The sequence below is a fragment of the Schistocerca nitens genome, chromosome 4 (genome assembly GCF_023898315.1).
Source record: "Schistocerca nitens isolate TAMUIC-IGC-003100 chromosome 4, iqSchNite1.1, whole genome shotgun sequence".
In the NCBI taxonomy this organism is placed as follows: Eukaryota; Metazoa; Arthropoda; class Insecta; order Orthoptera; family Acrididae; genus Schistocerca; species Schistocerca nitens.
The window spans coordinates 548209207-548226260 of record NC_064617.1 but is presented as its reverse complement, the minus strand read 5'-3'; the positions used below and the strand labels follow the sequence as shown (position 1 = coordinate 548226260).

The 17054-nt window shown below is 44.9% G+C and overlaps 1 protein-coding gene across 3 annotated transcripts in view; it reads left to right on the top strand.

The window, feature by feature from the left end:
* LOC126252939 (patched domain-containing protein 3) overlaps positions 1-17054 on the top strand; it is a 426000-nt gene that overhangs the window by 368954 nt on the left and 39992 nt on the right. For all 3 annotated transcript variants that reach the window (XM_049953939.1, XM_049953941.1, XM_049953940.1), the window contains one exon: positions 11143-11483. In XM_049953939.1, coding sequence (XP_049809896.1) covers positions 11143-11483 — 341 coding nt within the window. The remainder of the gene's footprint in view (positions 1-11142; positions 11484-17054) is intronic.

The window sequence follows — 17054 nt, the reverse complement described above, 5'->3', positions numbered from 1 at the left end:
TGTACCGTATTTTTTCTGGCATCGAGTGCGGACCAGCTCAGTATTTGCTTAAACGAACGTGCAACGGTCTACAAACCACAAGCACGCTGGTCGGTGCAGCTCCGACCCACGATCGTTGATCCTCGTCTCGCTTCCCTGTCTCGCAAGCTACCACGCTGCATGTGAAGCTGTACGAGCATCAATCATAACAAACTTCTGCAGGCGCATTGTGTATTTCGGAATACCGATCGGATGCATTGGTATGGCACAGCTCTCGATTTTGGTAGAACGACGGTTCCAATTCCCATCTGGCAGTCCAGATATAAGTCTCCCATGGGTTTCCTAAATTGTCAGGGAAGAAAAAAGATAGCTTATAGTTTAAAGTCCTGTCACGACGAAGTCATTAGAGCTCGGATTGGGGGAAGGGTTGGAAAAGTCAGCCATGCTGTTTTCATTTAGCGATTTATGGTAACTCGGAGAACTTAAACCTGCATGGAAGGGTGGGGATAAAATATCAGGGTGATTCCTTTGAGGAGAACACGGCCGATTTCCTTCTCTATCCTTCCCCAGTCCGAGACCGTGCTCCGTCTCTAAGAATCTTGCTGTCGATGGGACGTAAAATTCTAATCTTTTTTTTTGCATTCTCTTTTTGAGCACAGATGAAGTACATGAATCATCTAGAGTTCTCTCTTATGCCAAGTTTTCTTAGTCCAGTACTCCTTCACTATAACTGGCAGATAACGGTGTCTGAAAAAAAAGGCGACTAGAATAAATGTAATATTGTCATTGACCTTTCTATGTGCTCTTCAGCCGAATGCTGGTTTGACTCAGCTCTCCACCCTTATCTATCCCGAGCAAGCGGCTTCATAACTACTGCAACCTTCATTCGTTTCAACCTGCTTACTACACAAAGTGATTCAGCTACTCCTACCAACGGGTTTTATGCAGTCTGTAACACCTTCAAAAACTAAGTGCGAGATTTTCATAATTTCTCTCTCGCTACGCGCAGACTGTTAGTCCTACAGAAATAATGAACATGACCTTTTTGTAGGAAATTCAATGTAGTTTAATTTGTACTCGAATACGTTTTCGCTGGAGACCATGACTTTTGAGTTATTCAAGAAAAACACATTCGAACATAATTTTCGTTTGTTTTTCTTGAATAATTCGAAAACTGCGGCCTCTGGCGAAAACGTATCACAGTACAAAATTTAACTTATAGCTCAAAATTCAGTTTGAATAACATGGCAGATAGCTTACAATCGTGTCTCTTTTTCCTCTCAGCTCCTGCCTCCATTTCTTTTTATTGTTGTTTTTTAATACTACTTATTCTCGATGTGGTGCAGTCTGTGCGATAAATGTGAAGTTAGGGAGTTCTCAGCCAAAAGCCAGGCGAGATGGCGAGTTGGTAGTGAGGCAGAAGGAGTTCCAATCGGGAAAATTTGGTAGGAAGTTTCCAGTTTTGGCGTTTGCCTCACAAAACTAGCGAAACCTCCCGAAAGCATTGGTGAGAACTGAGGTTAGGAAGTATTTTTAATTTTATTTTGTTAGAGCCTGTCCCAGATAAAAAATGTGAGCCATGTGCATGTGAAAACGTTTCTGTTTAAAAGTGCACAAAGTGAAGTCAATAACTTGATAGACACGTGCAGTGCATCCCTTTCGTGTCCATTAGCTCTTATATCTGCAGTCTGATTTGTTGTAGACAACCTTTCGTTCCATGTGTTTTATCCCTGCTGCCATCATAAATGTCTCAGAGTGTACTCCAGTCAACGTGGTCATCAGGAAATAGCGGTCGCAAATCACTGCCAGATTGTTTTCAACCGTTTGCGTTAGCGATGATATGCAGCATCACACCCAGCAAGATTGTGTGGGGAGATGACACTGAGTGACGACCGCCCTCTTAAGGTCTCGTGTTCAGAACGTGCTTGTTTGGACGTCGTCAAGATAGCACTCGACGTGATGGAGTGGCGGGCGCTGCACGGTACATTCCCCCCCCCCCGCCCCCCCGCCCCCCCGCCCCCCCACCCTCCCACCCCCCCCCACCCCCCCACCACCGAATTCACAGCAGTCTCGCTCCGAGGGACGCCTTACGCCGGTGTCGTCTGAAGACGCAGAGTCGCGGCAAGTTGATGATGGTGATTCTTACGGGTTGAAAGAGATGAAACGTCTACAGTCTATTATTTACCCCATACGACGGAATCTGTGCATCCCCATCTGTCTGCGTTTGGAGCATATCTCAGCTGCAAGTGTGACAACGTTTCCTAAATGTTTATACACCGTGTGTCTGAGACGAGACGTGGGTACAGTCCGGTATTTCTCTGGTGAGATGTGGGAAATTTCCTCAAATCGCATCCTGGCTGAGTGGCTCACCAGCCTTCGTCGTTAATCCACAATACCGATTCGCTCAAGTTCTGTGTAACCAAAGTAGTGCTGTTGTAGTATTTTCGACAGTCATTGAATCTGAAACATCAAACGAGCTGTCCGACTATGTACACCATGATATGCCGTCTCCATTTCCGTCGTCGCTTACGCTTGCGCTACAGTGGTTGCACAGGATCAAATCGTATTGTTTGAAGAATCTGAAGAAATTCACATCGACAGGATGTGACAGAAAGATTTTTACAACTTTAAAGTGCCATACACTGAGGTGAGAAAAGACATGGAATGGCGATATGCACATGGACAGATGGCGGTGGTATCGCGTACCAACCTATAAAAGGTCACTGCATTGGCGGAGCAGTCATTTGTACTCAGATGATTCGTGTGAAACGGTTTAGGCATGATTATGGCCGCACGATGGGAATTATCAGACTTTGAACCCGGATTGGTAGTTGGAACTAGACGCCTGGGACCTCGTTAGGAAATTCTGTATTCCGAGATCCACAGCGTCAAGAGTGTGCCGAGAATACCAAATTTCAGACATTACATCTCACCACGGACAACGCATGGGCCGACGACCTTCACATAACGACCGAAAACAGCGGCGTCTGCGTAGAATTGTCATTGTTAACAGACAATCAACACTGCGCGAAATAACCGCAGAAATCAAAATGGGACGTACTACTAACGATCCGTTAGTACACCGAGGAGAAAATTGGCTTTATTGGGCTATGGCACCAGACGAGCACGCGAGTTTCTTCGCTGACAGCACAACATCGCCTGCAGCGACTCTTCTGGACTCGTGACCATATTGCTTGGACCCTAGATGATGGGAAAACTGTGGCTTGGTCACCGTCACACCAGCTAATACTGTGTAGTATGCCCTAGAACAGAAGTTTACTGGACGTTATACTGACGGAGGTTGCCCGATTCAGTGGCATCGTATGCTCTCGGAAGTTATACCAAGCGTCTTTTTCCTGTAGAGGTGTGTCGAAGATCAAGTTTGGAAAGGCATGTGGACAACATAACTGATCTGAAGACCCGAATCACTGTTACCATTGTCACAGTTGACGTAAACATCCTGCTTACTACGTAGATGGAGCTGGAATATAGATAGGTGCTGTGCATCCAAATACTGGGGAAACATATTGAAACAGATATTAGAAAAATGTTAGAATTTATGAGTAACATACATACATAAAAAACCGTTCGGGGATACTTCTTATTTCTGATCCCACAATAGGTTGTAGAGTACCTTTTGAGAGGGACTGCGCTTGAATGGCCACAAAAGAGAGGTTGTGTCACTAAGTTCCCCCGTAAGATGGCTTCAAATGGCTCTGAGCACTGTGGGACTCAACATCTTAAGTCATAAGTCCCCTAGAACTTAGAACTACTTAAACCTAACTAACCTAAGGACATCACACACACCCATGCCCGAGGCAGGATTCGAACCTGCGACCGTAGCAGTCCCGTGGTTCCGGACTGCAGCGCCAGAACCGCTAGACCACCGCGGCCGGCCCCCGTAAGATGTCTTTTGCGCTATCTCTATTACTCATCATCGCTTTTCCTTCATGGTGAAACAGAAACAAGCGGAACACCCGTGAAATTTGGGCCAACAGCACACGCAGACTAACGAGTTCAGTTAGCTGGCGAATGGTAGGCATCCCGTTTCCCACTTCACGCGCAGTACCGTGGCCAACTGGAGTAGCGGTCTGGACCCCGCTGGACATGCACACCGCGCGCTTTCGCCTCACTTTCTCCGCTGACACAGCCCTCGCCAGTGACGTCATCCGGGAGTTTAGCCTACGAAGCGCACCAGGCTGCACTACGGAACAGTAACTGCGTCAGAAAACTGATAATGCAGAAACTGAAGTTTTCTCGGGGCAAAAATCGTAGGATGTGTGAAAACTGTGGTGGCAGAACACCAGCACTCAGAGAGTCGTACGTGTCGTTAAAGAAACTCGGACCGGTAACTGACAGCTTGTATGACCTTGAATTTTAGCTGTGTTTACTTTCTGGCATGTAATACAGTCAAATCCACAATTCCCGTTGATTTACTTGTCCTTCCAGCTAGGGTCACAGGTCCACAGCTTCGTATGATGTCTGAGGCAATCTTAAAGATTTGTATAATAAACAAAAGCTTTACATAACGTTTGTCTAATTAGCCTCCAGTACAAATAAAAACATTTGCTGGAGCCACCACCCAGCGTGGGAAAGTCGGTTGCTTTTGCTGCAAAAATTTTTCTGTTGAATTTTGATGTATTCAACAGAATGAGTCGCCCCTGCCACCATACGTGGTGCGAAGATGCTGATCACTCGAGGACACACTGCTGCAGAGGAGCACCAACCTTTTTTTTATGTACATTCTGTACTTCAAGTGTGAGAAGTTTCTGCTGTGTTCTCCTCTTTTCTTTTTCTTTCTTATAATACGCAATATTCTCGTTCGCCACTTTGGCAACAACACTGATTTGTGCCTTCCACGGCGAGATTTTCTGAAAGTAAGCAGTTAAGGGTTGGTAACCAAGATCCTGAGCGATTCGTCTCCCAGCCACGCTAGCTGATTCTTCGGGAAACGTAAATGTTGCAATTGCAGTAGCACGATCTATAATATGAGCAGCTCGCTACTTACATTGTCACACAAATTCTGTCGCTTAACTGGTTCTAATTTAGGACTTCCTTATGTCTCATTAACTTTAAAATCGCAAGTTGCTGAAATCAGAAAATCTTTTTGTGTTTCCTCCGTACCGTTTTCAATATAATTTGGCACCTCCATACAGTGTTGTTGTCATTCTGTAATTCGTTTGAGCTCTTAATTTTGTACTGTGTAAATTTTAAGAGAATTATCAGTCATTAAGAGCAAATAAGTATCTATTACTCTCAATTTTGCCTTAGACTTCAAGACCCGTTATTGTCTTGCCATGGCACGGCGATCCATAAGCAATGAATATAACATATTGTATTCTTAGCTGTTGGTCTCACTGTGACTATTTTGGTTGTGCACAAGGTCCATCCATCAACGATCAGATACTTAAAAATTCAGAGAAGGTAACGAGCGTCGTTTCGCTCGTCTCGTATGATCACAGATTTGTTTATTGACCATAGGCAGTGGTTTCGATTTCTCCTTTGTCTATAACTTGGCTATAAATTGTTTCATGACAATGCGGCTAACGAACTTTAAGACAGATATCACCACTCTCACTTTTTAAAGTAAGGAACAAAATATAAATTTAAAAATGCCTTCGAATCAGGCTTTGTGGGACTAGTTTACGAGAAACATCCGCCAAAAACCTTCAATGCCATTGCGAATAACAGATAGTAGTGTCTTTCAATGAACATTAGTAGTCCATAATGAATTTTGTCTCTGCAACGGAGTGGGCACTGATTTTTAACTTCCTGACAGACTAAAACTGCCAGGCGTACCAGAACTCGAAGCTGGGACTCCGTCTTTCTTGGGCAAGTGCTCAACCGACTGAGTTATCCAGATACGACTCACAACTCACGGTTACAGCTCTACTTCCGCCAGTACCTCTTCTCCTACCTTCCAAACTTCCTAGACAATGTCTTGCATATCTTCATGTCTGTTGTGTTTATTATGTAAAATTTTAAATTCAATATTTTTTCGCAAAAAAATATCGTTTAAAGGCAAACCAATGTCACAAATACATCATTTCACTGTAGATGAAAAGCTATGTAATAATCTAAAGAAGGTCCTGGAGAACGGAACATTTTGTTGAATTAGGTAATAATCTGTTCTCTTTCTTTTTGCTGGCCTTAACCCATATCTCCACGGCATTGGTACCTTAATTTGGATTTGTATGTTAGTAGTAGGGGGTGGCCACCACTTCTCACTCCCATGTCGGAATCTGTGTACTCCAGTGTCTGCATCTAGCGTTATCCCCTGTGATAGTCCGAGAATTCTTTTCTTTCGAAAAGTTTGAGAATCGTGTAAATAGAGCAGCACTTAGGTACCAGCCTCTCATTCACCTACTCAGATGCGGAAAGCTGCTTAAAAAATCACGTACAAGCTATATGGCACACCGGCTGTTACTCGACTGAAGTGAAGAAAGTCATGGGATACCTCCTAATATCGTATCGGACCTCTTAAGTCTGGCATAGTGCAGCAGCTCGACGTGGCATGGACTCAACAAGTCATTGGAAGTTCCCCGCAGAAATATTGAACCTTGCTGCCTCTATAGCTGTCTAAAATTGCGAAAGATTTGCCGATGCAGGATTTTGTGCACGAACTCACCTCTCGATTATGTCCCATAAATGTTCGTTCGGATTCATGCCTGGCGGTCTGGGTGGCCAAATCATTCGCTCAAATTGTCCAGGATGTTCTTCAGACCAATCGCGAACAACTGTGGCCCAGTGACACGGCGCATTGTGATCTATAGAAATTCGATCGTTGTTTGGGACATGACGTCCATCAATAGCCGCAAATGGTCACCACGTAGCTGAACATTCAGAGTATCCAGTCCATTCCGTGTAACCACAGCCCACCCCATATGGAGCCACCACCAGCTCTCACAATTCTTGGTTGCCAACTGGGACCATGGCTTCGTGGGATCTGAACCACACTGAAACCCTACTATGTGCTCTTACGAATTGAAATCTGGATCATCTGACCAGGCCACGGTTTTCTAGTCGTCTGGGGTCCAACTCATACGGTCACGAGCTCAGGAGAAATGCAGCAGACGATGTCGTGCTGTTAGCAAAGAAACTCGCGTCGGTCATCTGTACCATAGACAATTCACGCCAAATTTCGCCACAGTGGTCTAACGGATACGTTCCTCGCACGTCGCACGGTGATTTCTACGGTTATTTATTGCAGTATTGCTTGTCTGTTAGCAGCGACAACTCTATGTAAACGCCCCTGCTCTCGGTCATTAAATGAAAGCCGTAGGCCAATCCGTTCTCCGTGGTGAGATGTAATGCCTGAAACTTGGTGTTCTCGGCACACTCTTGACACTGTGGATCTCGGAATAGTGTATTCCCTAACGACGTCCCATGCTCTAGGCCCAACTACCATTCCGCGTTTAGAGTCTGTTACTTCCCGTAGTGCGGCCATAATCACGTCGGAAAGTTTTTCACATGAATCAGCTGAGTACAAACGACAGCTCCACCAGTGCACTGTCCTTTTATACCGCGTGTACGCGATGCTACCGCCATCTGTATATGTGCAGATCCCTGTCCCATGACACATATATATATGTATATATATATATATATATATATGTGTGTGTGTGTGCGGGAGGGGCGGGGGGGGGGGGGCGAGCCAAGGATGACACGAGAATTTCATGCTTAGCTTTTGCTGACAACTTAGCCTTACTAGTGGATGATGACATAACAGCAATCGAACACGTTGAAACCCTTAAAGAACGTGCAGAGAAAGTTGGTCTGGGAATATCTTTCCTAAAGTCTTAGTTCATCGCCCCAAAAACTGACACCCCAAAATTGACTACAAGATACGGTCATAGCAATAGAGTCCCATATTTTAAATACTTAGGTGAAGTCCTTGAACCTACGGGGCGAGAGAAAGTAGCACAAAACATTCGCCTCCAAAAACTAAAGAGAGCTTATGGAAGAACCTACAAGGTGTACAATAAAAAAATGCTTGTCCAAAAACACTAAAATTAGAAACTGTAATACAGATTTAAGACCTGAAGTCGTTTATGCCAGTGAAACGCTGACAGTCCACATAAAATGTGACCTACAAAACTTATTAGAGGAAGAACGTAAAATCATCAGGAAGATAGTAGAGCCAAAGAAAACAGAAGAGGGCTATAGACTACAATCTCGTCAAACAACTGAGAAACTGAAACTTCCAAGCAGATTGTATGGGGACCGAGACTCGAACTCGGGACCTTTGCCTTTCGCGAACAAGTGCTATACCATTTGAGCTACCCAAGCACGACTCACGCCTCGTCCTCACAGCTTTACTTCAGCCAGTACCTCGTCTCCTACCTTCCAAACTTTACAGAAGCTCTCCTGCGAACCTTGCAGAACTAGCACTCCTGAAAGAAAGGATATTGCGGAGACATGGCTTAGCCACAGCCTGGGGGATGTTTCCAGAATGAGATTTTCACTCTGCAGCGAGTGTGCGCTGATATGAAACTTCCTGGCAGATTAAAACTGTAGAGTCTCGGTCCGGCACACAGTTTTAATCTGCCAGGAAGTTTCATACCAGCACACACTCCGCTGAAGAGTGAAAATCTCATTCATAACTGAGAAATTGTCCAACCTTGCAGCAGACATTAGAAAAAGGCGATTAAAATTTTATGGGCATGTCTTTAGGATTCCCAAAACAAGACTTAAGCACAAAATTCTTAAATACATAGAAGGACTTAAAACTGTACCCTGGATACAAGAGGTCAAAAAGGACCTACAAAAAGCTCAGGTAAATTATTAAGATTTTTAGACAGAAAGGTATTTAAGCAGAAATTTGACAGATGGGAAGCTAGGTCAGAGAAGCAAGCTCCGAAGAAAGCAGGAACAAAATGGACAGAGGAAAGGAAGAGAGCCCATGCAGAAAAAATAAGAGCAGTGTGGAAAAAAAGGAAAAAGAATCATGAAGCTTTGCGTGATCCAACAGGGTGTAATCGCAGATTGTTGCCGGATGCTCTGGGCAACGAATGATCGCGAATGCTTTGCCTGCTGGCTGCTGGAGATCGGGGCGAAGGCGTTTGTATGTATGAACCGACAACCATAGCGCTGCCCGTGAAATGACGGACGGCAACAGGGCAATCCCACGGCCAAGTTTCCGTAGTTCATTGTCGACCTACACAACATTAGTTCCTACTGGCACCAGCTACCCAGGGTTAAAATTCTGTGACACAATTTTTCTCCCCATTATGGGGGTCCAAAAATGTATCCATTGTTTAAAAGTCCATAACTGGCAAACTAACTGACGGAGTTGTCTCATCTTTGGTAGTGTAATAGTTTGTAGTTCCGGCAATCGCCACACAAGCGTTGTATTGCGTTCTTTTGTTTTGTCAGATGAAAGGAAATCGGTTGTGAAGTGGTATTTTAAGTACGAAAGCATTAGTGAGGTTCAACGGCAATGGCGAAATGTGTATCAAACAGAGCCACCGACACGTTTAACAATTCGTCGCATTCGAGATAAATTTGAAGCCGAAGGCTACGTTAAAGATGTACACAAACAACGATCTGGACAACCTGTAACAGTAACAAGTCCAGCTAACTCACGTCGTGTGTTAACAACAATTCACTCGCTCGCCACAGAAGTCTGTGAGACAGTGTGCCCGTGAAACTGGAGTGAGTCACTCAAGTGTTCGGCGAATATTGAAGACAGCAAAGTGGAAGTGGTACATCCCACGACTGCTACACGCAATGAACGAGAACGACCCAGATCGTAGAATGGGCTACTGCGAGTGGTTTACTAACATGGTGGGCTACAATGAAGAGTTTGCAGAGATGATTGTGTGGTCTGATGAGGCACAGTTCAAACTCAATGGTACAGTAAATCGCCACAATTGCATCTACTGGGCCGCTGAAAATCCGAACGTCCATGTAGACAAAGCCGTGAATTTGCAAGGAGTAAATTTGTGGTGTGGGTTATCTTACCGGGGCTTGATTGGGCCATTCTTTGATGGCACAGTTACCGGTGAGGTGTACCTTCAGAAGCTTCAGACATCCATCTTACGTGACATCCGAGACTTGTATGGAGACGGGAGAGTTTACCTTCAACAAGATGGTGCCCTAGCCCACAACCAAAATCGTGTTAGGGCGTATCTCGACGAAAATCTACCAGGAAGATGGATAGGCCATAGAGGTGCTGTGGAGTATCCACCACGTTCTCCAGGCCTAACTCCTCTGGACTTTTACCTGTGAGGAACACTAAAGGCCGTCGTTTATAGACAAAAGCCACGCATATTGGATGAACTTCGCGAATCCATCGTACATTCATGTGCAAATATTTAACTGAACACATTGCAGTCAGTTGTTCGTGCTGCAGTTCGGCGGCATCGTTTACGTGTGGATGTTAACGGTGACCATTTCGAACACTTACAGTGATATCTTTAAGTGGGACTTTAAGCTACATTTTCACCAAAAATGAGACAACTCCGTCAATTAGTTTGCAAGTTATGGACTTTTAAACAGTGGATACATTTTTTGGACTCCTCTGTATATATATGAATCCTAAGGATTAAAAATATTCCTTTGAAGCGTGAGCAGCATATTATTCCTCCCTTCCCGACTAAACTCGTCTAAAACCCGTTACTTTTGCTAGATCGTCAACTCTAAACGTTAATAATTTGCATGTAACCAGTTCACAAAATGTTAATTTCCGCCGGCCGCGGTGGTCTAGCGGTTCTGGCGCTGCAGTCCGGAACCGCGGGACTGCTACGGTCGCAGGTTCGAATCCTGCCTCGGGCATGGTTGTGTGATGTCCTTAGGATAGTTAGGTTTAAGTAGTTCTAAGTTCTAGGGGACTTATGACCTAAGATGTTGAGTCCCATAGTGCTCAGAGCCATTTGAACCATTTTTTTGTTAATTTCCTGTGAGTGGCCTCGCCACTGACCATGGTGTTCTGTTTGAGCCTTCCTCCGATATGCTAAAACCGGTTTTTTGTTGTGTTAAAGCTAACGATTACATTTTCTATTTTTACTTTTTTATTAGTATTTTTTGCTTTTTCATGCTGACCACTGTGTGCGCGGGCGCGCTTTTGTGTGTCTGCGTGTGCTTTCTGATCGCTTGTTACGTGTATGTGTGTACAGTTTGTGACTGCTCGTTATATATGTGTGTGTGTGTGTTGTGTTGCAGGGGCGCGGCGTGGGAGGACGTGTTCCTGGACGTGGTGGGCGAGGCGGACGCGCACACCTTCAAGCACATCTCGGTGGCGCGCTTCGCGTCTCGCACGCTCGACATCGAGCTGGAGCGGAACACACGCACCGTCATCCCTTACTTCAGCACCACATTCATCATCATGGCCTTCTTCTCCATCACGTCGTGCATGATGGCCGACTGGGTGCGCTCCAAGCCTTGGCTCGGCTTCCTGGGCAACATCTCGGCCGTGATGGGCACCGGCGCCGCCTTCGGGCTCGTCATGTACCTGGGAGTCGAGTTCATCGGCATCAACCTGGCCGCGCCCTTCCTCATGCTAGGTCAGTCGCTCGCCCTACTACTCGTCTCATCTAAGCTCTCGTAAATACTTCGAGTCCAGAGCATAAATCGGGAGTTGCGCTCAAAATAATTCTGCCGGCCTGTTCCCGAGCTAAGCACCACCTATATTAGAGGGTGTAGAACGCACCCCATCCAGGCGTCTATTCCGAACCTTTAGCGCCGCAGTTGTTCACGATATACGGGAGTTTTAACTCTTTGAGTCCAAACAATACAAAAAAAAATTAAGTTGGTGCTTAAGTTCGTAGCGTTTTTGTCGTGCATGTTATTATCGTGGCAGCTATGAGTATATTCATAGACTGTCATTTTTTATTTGTCGTTCATTGTTGCTATTTGAGCTTATATATTGGTACTTTGCCATTTGGAGATAGTGAGCTGTGGATGCTAGAAAATTGAGTCCCAAGTACAGAAATCGTAACATTTCCAACATATTCTTCTGTTTGAGTTTGATAGAGGAGTGACAATAGCGGAGGCAGCCACAAACTTTAGCGCCGAGTATGTAAATAATGCTATTGGGCAGAGCACGGCAAGAAAAAGGTTTTCTCGTTTTAAGGAGGGTCGTTTTGATATTAGTGACTCTCCATGTTCAGGAAGACTTCCGCGGTTTTATGAAAATGTTTAAATGCATTAATCCACAATCATCCACGTCAGTGTCCTCGAGAACCGGCAAGTGTGATCAACTGTGATCATTCCACTATCGTGTGACATTTGCATGCAATGGGGAAAGTTCAAAGATCGACTGTTTGGTTACCACATCCTATAAACTAACAACACAAAAATTAGTAGCTGGCCATATGAGCATCTCTGCTTAATCGTCGCCGGCCGCGGTGGCCGTGCGGTTCTAGGCGCTGCAGTCCGGAACCGTGGGACTGCTCCGGTCGCAGGTTCGAATCCTGCCTCGGGCATGGATGTGTGTGATGTCCTTAGGTTAGTTAGGTTTAAGTAGTTCTAAGTTCTAGGGGACTGATGACCTAAGATGTTAAGTCCCATAGTGCTCAGAGCCGTTTGAACCATTTTTTTCTGCTTAATCGTCATCAACTGGCTCGTGAACAACACCGACCATTCCTACCCTGTATCGTTACTGGTGGCAAGAGATGGTGTCTTATGCTAACATAACGGAGGGAAAGAAATGTTTGAACCCCAACAAAGTAGCAACTACCCGTACAAACACCTATGCGCACCCATAAAAGATGATGTTATGCATCTGGTGGAACGACAACGGTGTGGTGTACTATGAATTGCTTCTCCGAGGTGTAATCATCACTGTTGAGATTTATAATCAACAACTGAGATGTCTTGCAGATGCACTCCAAGAACAACGGCAAGCGATCCTGAGAAAGTGATGCTACTCCTCGATAACACCCTGCCCCATTCGCTACACAGCATCCACCTTATTTTTCTGATCTTGCGCCCTCAGATTTTTCCACTCTCTATGAACAACCTTCAAGGAACTTCCTTTCCAATGAAAATGAAGTCCAAACATGGCTCGGCGGGTCCTTCGCCTCAAAGCCATGTGATTTCTACAGTCGCGGAATCGAAAAGTTATCCCAGCTTTATCAGACTGTTGTAAACACGGAAGGAGAATACATTATTGATGACTAAAGTCCCTGTTACGTTATTCTGTTGTGTTTATTAAACTTATGGGAAAACGCTACGAACTTACGCACCAACCCAATACACAGTTTTAAAATACTTCCTCAAAATTAACCTTTATTAATATAGTAACCAACGAGCACAAGAAGGAAGTGACAAAATGCAAACAGTCAATTGTTTTAAGGGAGTGGTTTCACTTTGGTACCACTTTCCCTACAGTTTTCGACCGCGCCTCATATCATGTGATATAAATATACAGGGTGTCTCACCTAACACTGCCACCAGAAGTATCTCTGGAACAAAAGTAGATATTCAGAAACGGTTTTCACCAGCATGAACGTACGGCAGGGGCTTCGACAAGCAAATATTACGCGAAATTTTAAAACGCAAACAAATACCATTTTCAACACAAAGTTGTGTATTTTTAAATGGGCGCCCCTATTATTTCGTATGCCATCAAAAGCATGAAAAATCATAAAAATAATGGCGTTGGTTGCACCGCAATACGTGAATTGCATCCCAAGAGATTGCGAAGCGAAGTTGACGCCTGAAATAAATGAAGCGCACGGCTAGCGCACGTCCTGAGACTCAAGCGTGCACCTCATGCTGCCCGTGCCAGGGGCTCACACAATGGGAAGGTATGCAGAATCCACAAAAATAAACAAGTAACACGTCCAATGCAAAGTTAAGTTTTTGAAATTGTAAATGTATGTTTATTCTAGCGAAATGACAACTAGAGCTACAATTACAGATAACACACTTGAATTCACTTTGCTAAACACATTTGCTAGTGCCCTATCGCCCACGAAAACTGTATTGTTGTACATTACATCCAGCATAGAAAATACACCCACATCTTGACCAATGAAACTGTGTCACGTCAACATATGTTCGAAGTGCCCTCCGTTTGCATCAATACACGTTTGCAGACGGGTAACGAGAAAGTGTCGCACAGATTGTAGAGTTTCTACAGATATTGCCGCACATGGCCGAATGACCTGTCTGACATACCAGTAATTTTGTTTATGGGCCACTGCGTGCAGTTATAAGTAAGGTTCAGAGAACAACTTTAGCTAATTGACTTTCGTCACTTTCATTTAACTTAAACGATGTAAGCAACGCCAGGAAAATCCTCAGAAGGCACAAATGTTATGTTCCATATTAACTTTTCATCTGAAGTTGCATCTCCTGGCAATCATGAGAGCTTCGAAATGTAACCGACATTACTGTGTTCAGCATTATATCACTAATACTGTATTCGAACATTGCAGGATTGTTTTTCCTACTGATCTGCATTAACTTCTGTTTTTCTATATTTAGAGCAAGCTGCCATTCTTCTCTCCAACTAGAAATTCTGACTAAGCCATCTTGTGTCCTCCTACTGTCCCTCAGTGACGATGCTTCCCAGTGAACAATTGCTTCAGCCTGAAATAGCTGCTTCAGACCACTTATGTATACAGAGAGCAGAAGTTGGCCCTATCACAGTTACCTGGTGCACTTCTGATCATACCCTTGTCTCTGATGAACGCTCGCCGTCTAGAACAACGTGCTGGGTTGTATTACATAAGTAGTCTTCCAGTCACGCGCATATCTGTAAACCGTTCTGTACTCTCTGCTCTTCGTTAACCTCCTCCCGTCGGGTAGACCGTTCGCCTGGTGCAGGTCTTTCGATTTGACGCCACTTCGGCGACCTGCGCGTCGATGGGGATGAAATGATGATGATAAGGACAACACAACACCCAGTCCCTGAGCGGAGAAAATCTCCGACCCAGCCGGGAATCGAACCCGGGCCCTGAGGATTGACAGTCTGTCACGCTGACCACACAGCTACCGGGGACGAACTCTTCGTTAACATTCTACAGTAGGAGACACTGTCAAACGCTTTCTGGAAAAAGAAAGAGTAGTAGATACCAAGCACGTCAACAACAAGTAGTGTCCTTTCAATGAAAGGTACAAAACAGTATTCATATGCGCACACGATGAAGTAGGCAGCTAATACAGCCACAGTTCAGTCCATGTAAATTATACCTGTACATACAAGTTTCAGAGAACTGTACTAAAGCTGTCTACGTGTAAACCTCAGAACAGCTACTGCGTGAAGTGCGCAACTATGACCTTTGTTAGCAAAGCGCGCAGGAGCTAGTGAAGAGTAATGCCTAGTTTATGCAGCAGTTTATATGTCATTGAATTACGCCTGTTTGCTAAGCGCCACTGACCCACAGCCACGAGATGGACGTTCCCTGGCACAGACTCGCCTGCAACACGAGGCCAGTTATGGAGAACGCAGTCCGGATTACTTGCGCAGGCGGGATGCCTTCCCTCCGCGCTCTCATCTCGGACACGCAACACAAGGCCAATTGCGTGGTCCCAGTCACGCACGCGGAAGGCTGAGACAATTAGACCGTCGTTTTCTCCGTCTGTGGCGCGTCTCCTCTGTTGGGGCAGCCCAAGGCACTCGACTCTTTGCGGGGTTGTCGTGTTCCCAGTCCATTTTCAGAGTGTGCTTACGGTGCATTTATTCAGCGTGGTCTGCTTCTTTAACTACAAGTAAGCATAGAAAAAGGGCAAGTCACCGTCTTGCGCCGCAAAACTCGGCGAATCAGTCGTCTCCCATTCCAGTAACTAACAGAGCGATCTACTTAGCACTAAACTTTCATAGAAAAATTTACTCGAAATGTACTCCTCCTCGCCATCCAACGCATATTTTGTTATACAGAACAAAAAATCTCTTATTACTTTTCTTCCACTCAGCTATCTATACTGATTTCATTTGTTTCCTATTGATGTAACAGCAACTACAAATTCACCTTCACCTTAGAGAGCATTGGAGAGATGGAATTGACCACCAGTGATACACGAAACCGGTCAGAAAGCTCTAATAGAAGCAACGAAAAATTCAAAGGAACGCCAAATCCCCAAGATTTTGCGAAGTTTTACGGAAGCTCCACATTTAACACCAACTTCAATGCGAGATGCTTTTAGTACCACATGTTACGTGCCAAATAAAAAAATAAAAATACACAATCGTCTGTGATGTGCACACGGTAAAATTTGTCACTCTTTATAGTTCATCACTGGCTGGCGGAAACGGAGCGTTACTCATCACAGGAAGATGCAAACGTGCATTTAATGCATGGCGCAGGAGATTTAGTGCCGTAAAGCCAAACAACTCCACGGAGAAACGTTTCGTAACAGACATGATTCCAATTGGAAGAACTACACCACCATGCACAGAAGAGAAAGTGTCTCTTGCAATCCACGGAGAGCTGGATAAGGGTCTCGACAAAGAACTGGCTGCACAGAAGAATTTGAGGAGAGACTGTTGATCGTACGGGAGAAGATTCATCAATAAACACCCACAAACTTGCGCATGAAACGCATACTTCGAAAAATACAATTTGGAGAGTACTAGTAAAGAAGCAGTTACACGTCTCCCGTGAGCTATCTGAGCAGGCAGTGGGGCCAAATGAACAAACATTACGAGCTAAGGCTGTTACCATAGGTCGAAAGTTGCTAAAGTGAATAAAAAATCGAAATTTTCATTCCAACTATTGTCTCAAAACACGCAGTTTAGAATTCTCTAACGTGTGTATAACTTTGTCTCCAAAGGTTTGAGCATCGTATAGACAGTAACATATTGGACAGGTTGGGGGATATTAAAAGGACGCATATGAGTCATCTCCCGCTAACCCCGCTTTCGTGACCCACTGCTAGGAATTATTAACAAGGGACTGACTACGCGAAGGCCCACGGACTCGCTTCTAGAAATTGCTGCCACGTTTACGTGCTAGTAGGCACGCTGGAATCCTCGCATAGTTGTCGCTTCTTTAGCTCTTTCGTGAGTGACAGCCGACTCTGGCCTTCCGACGTATATGGAAGTTGGCAAAGAACTTCTGGCGAAACGCGGGAAGAAGAGGGGGAATGTCCTCGGTTACAACAAGACATTTCTAGAAGCGGCTATG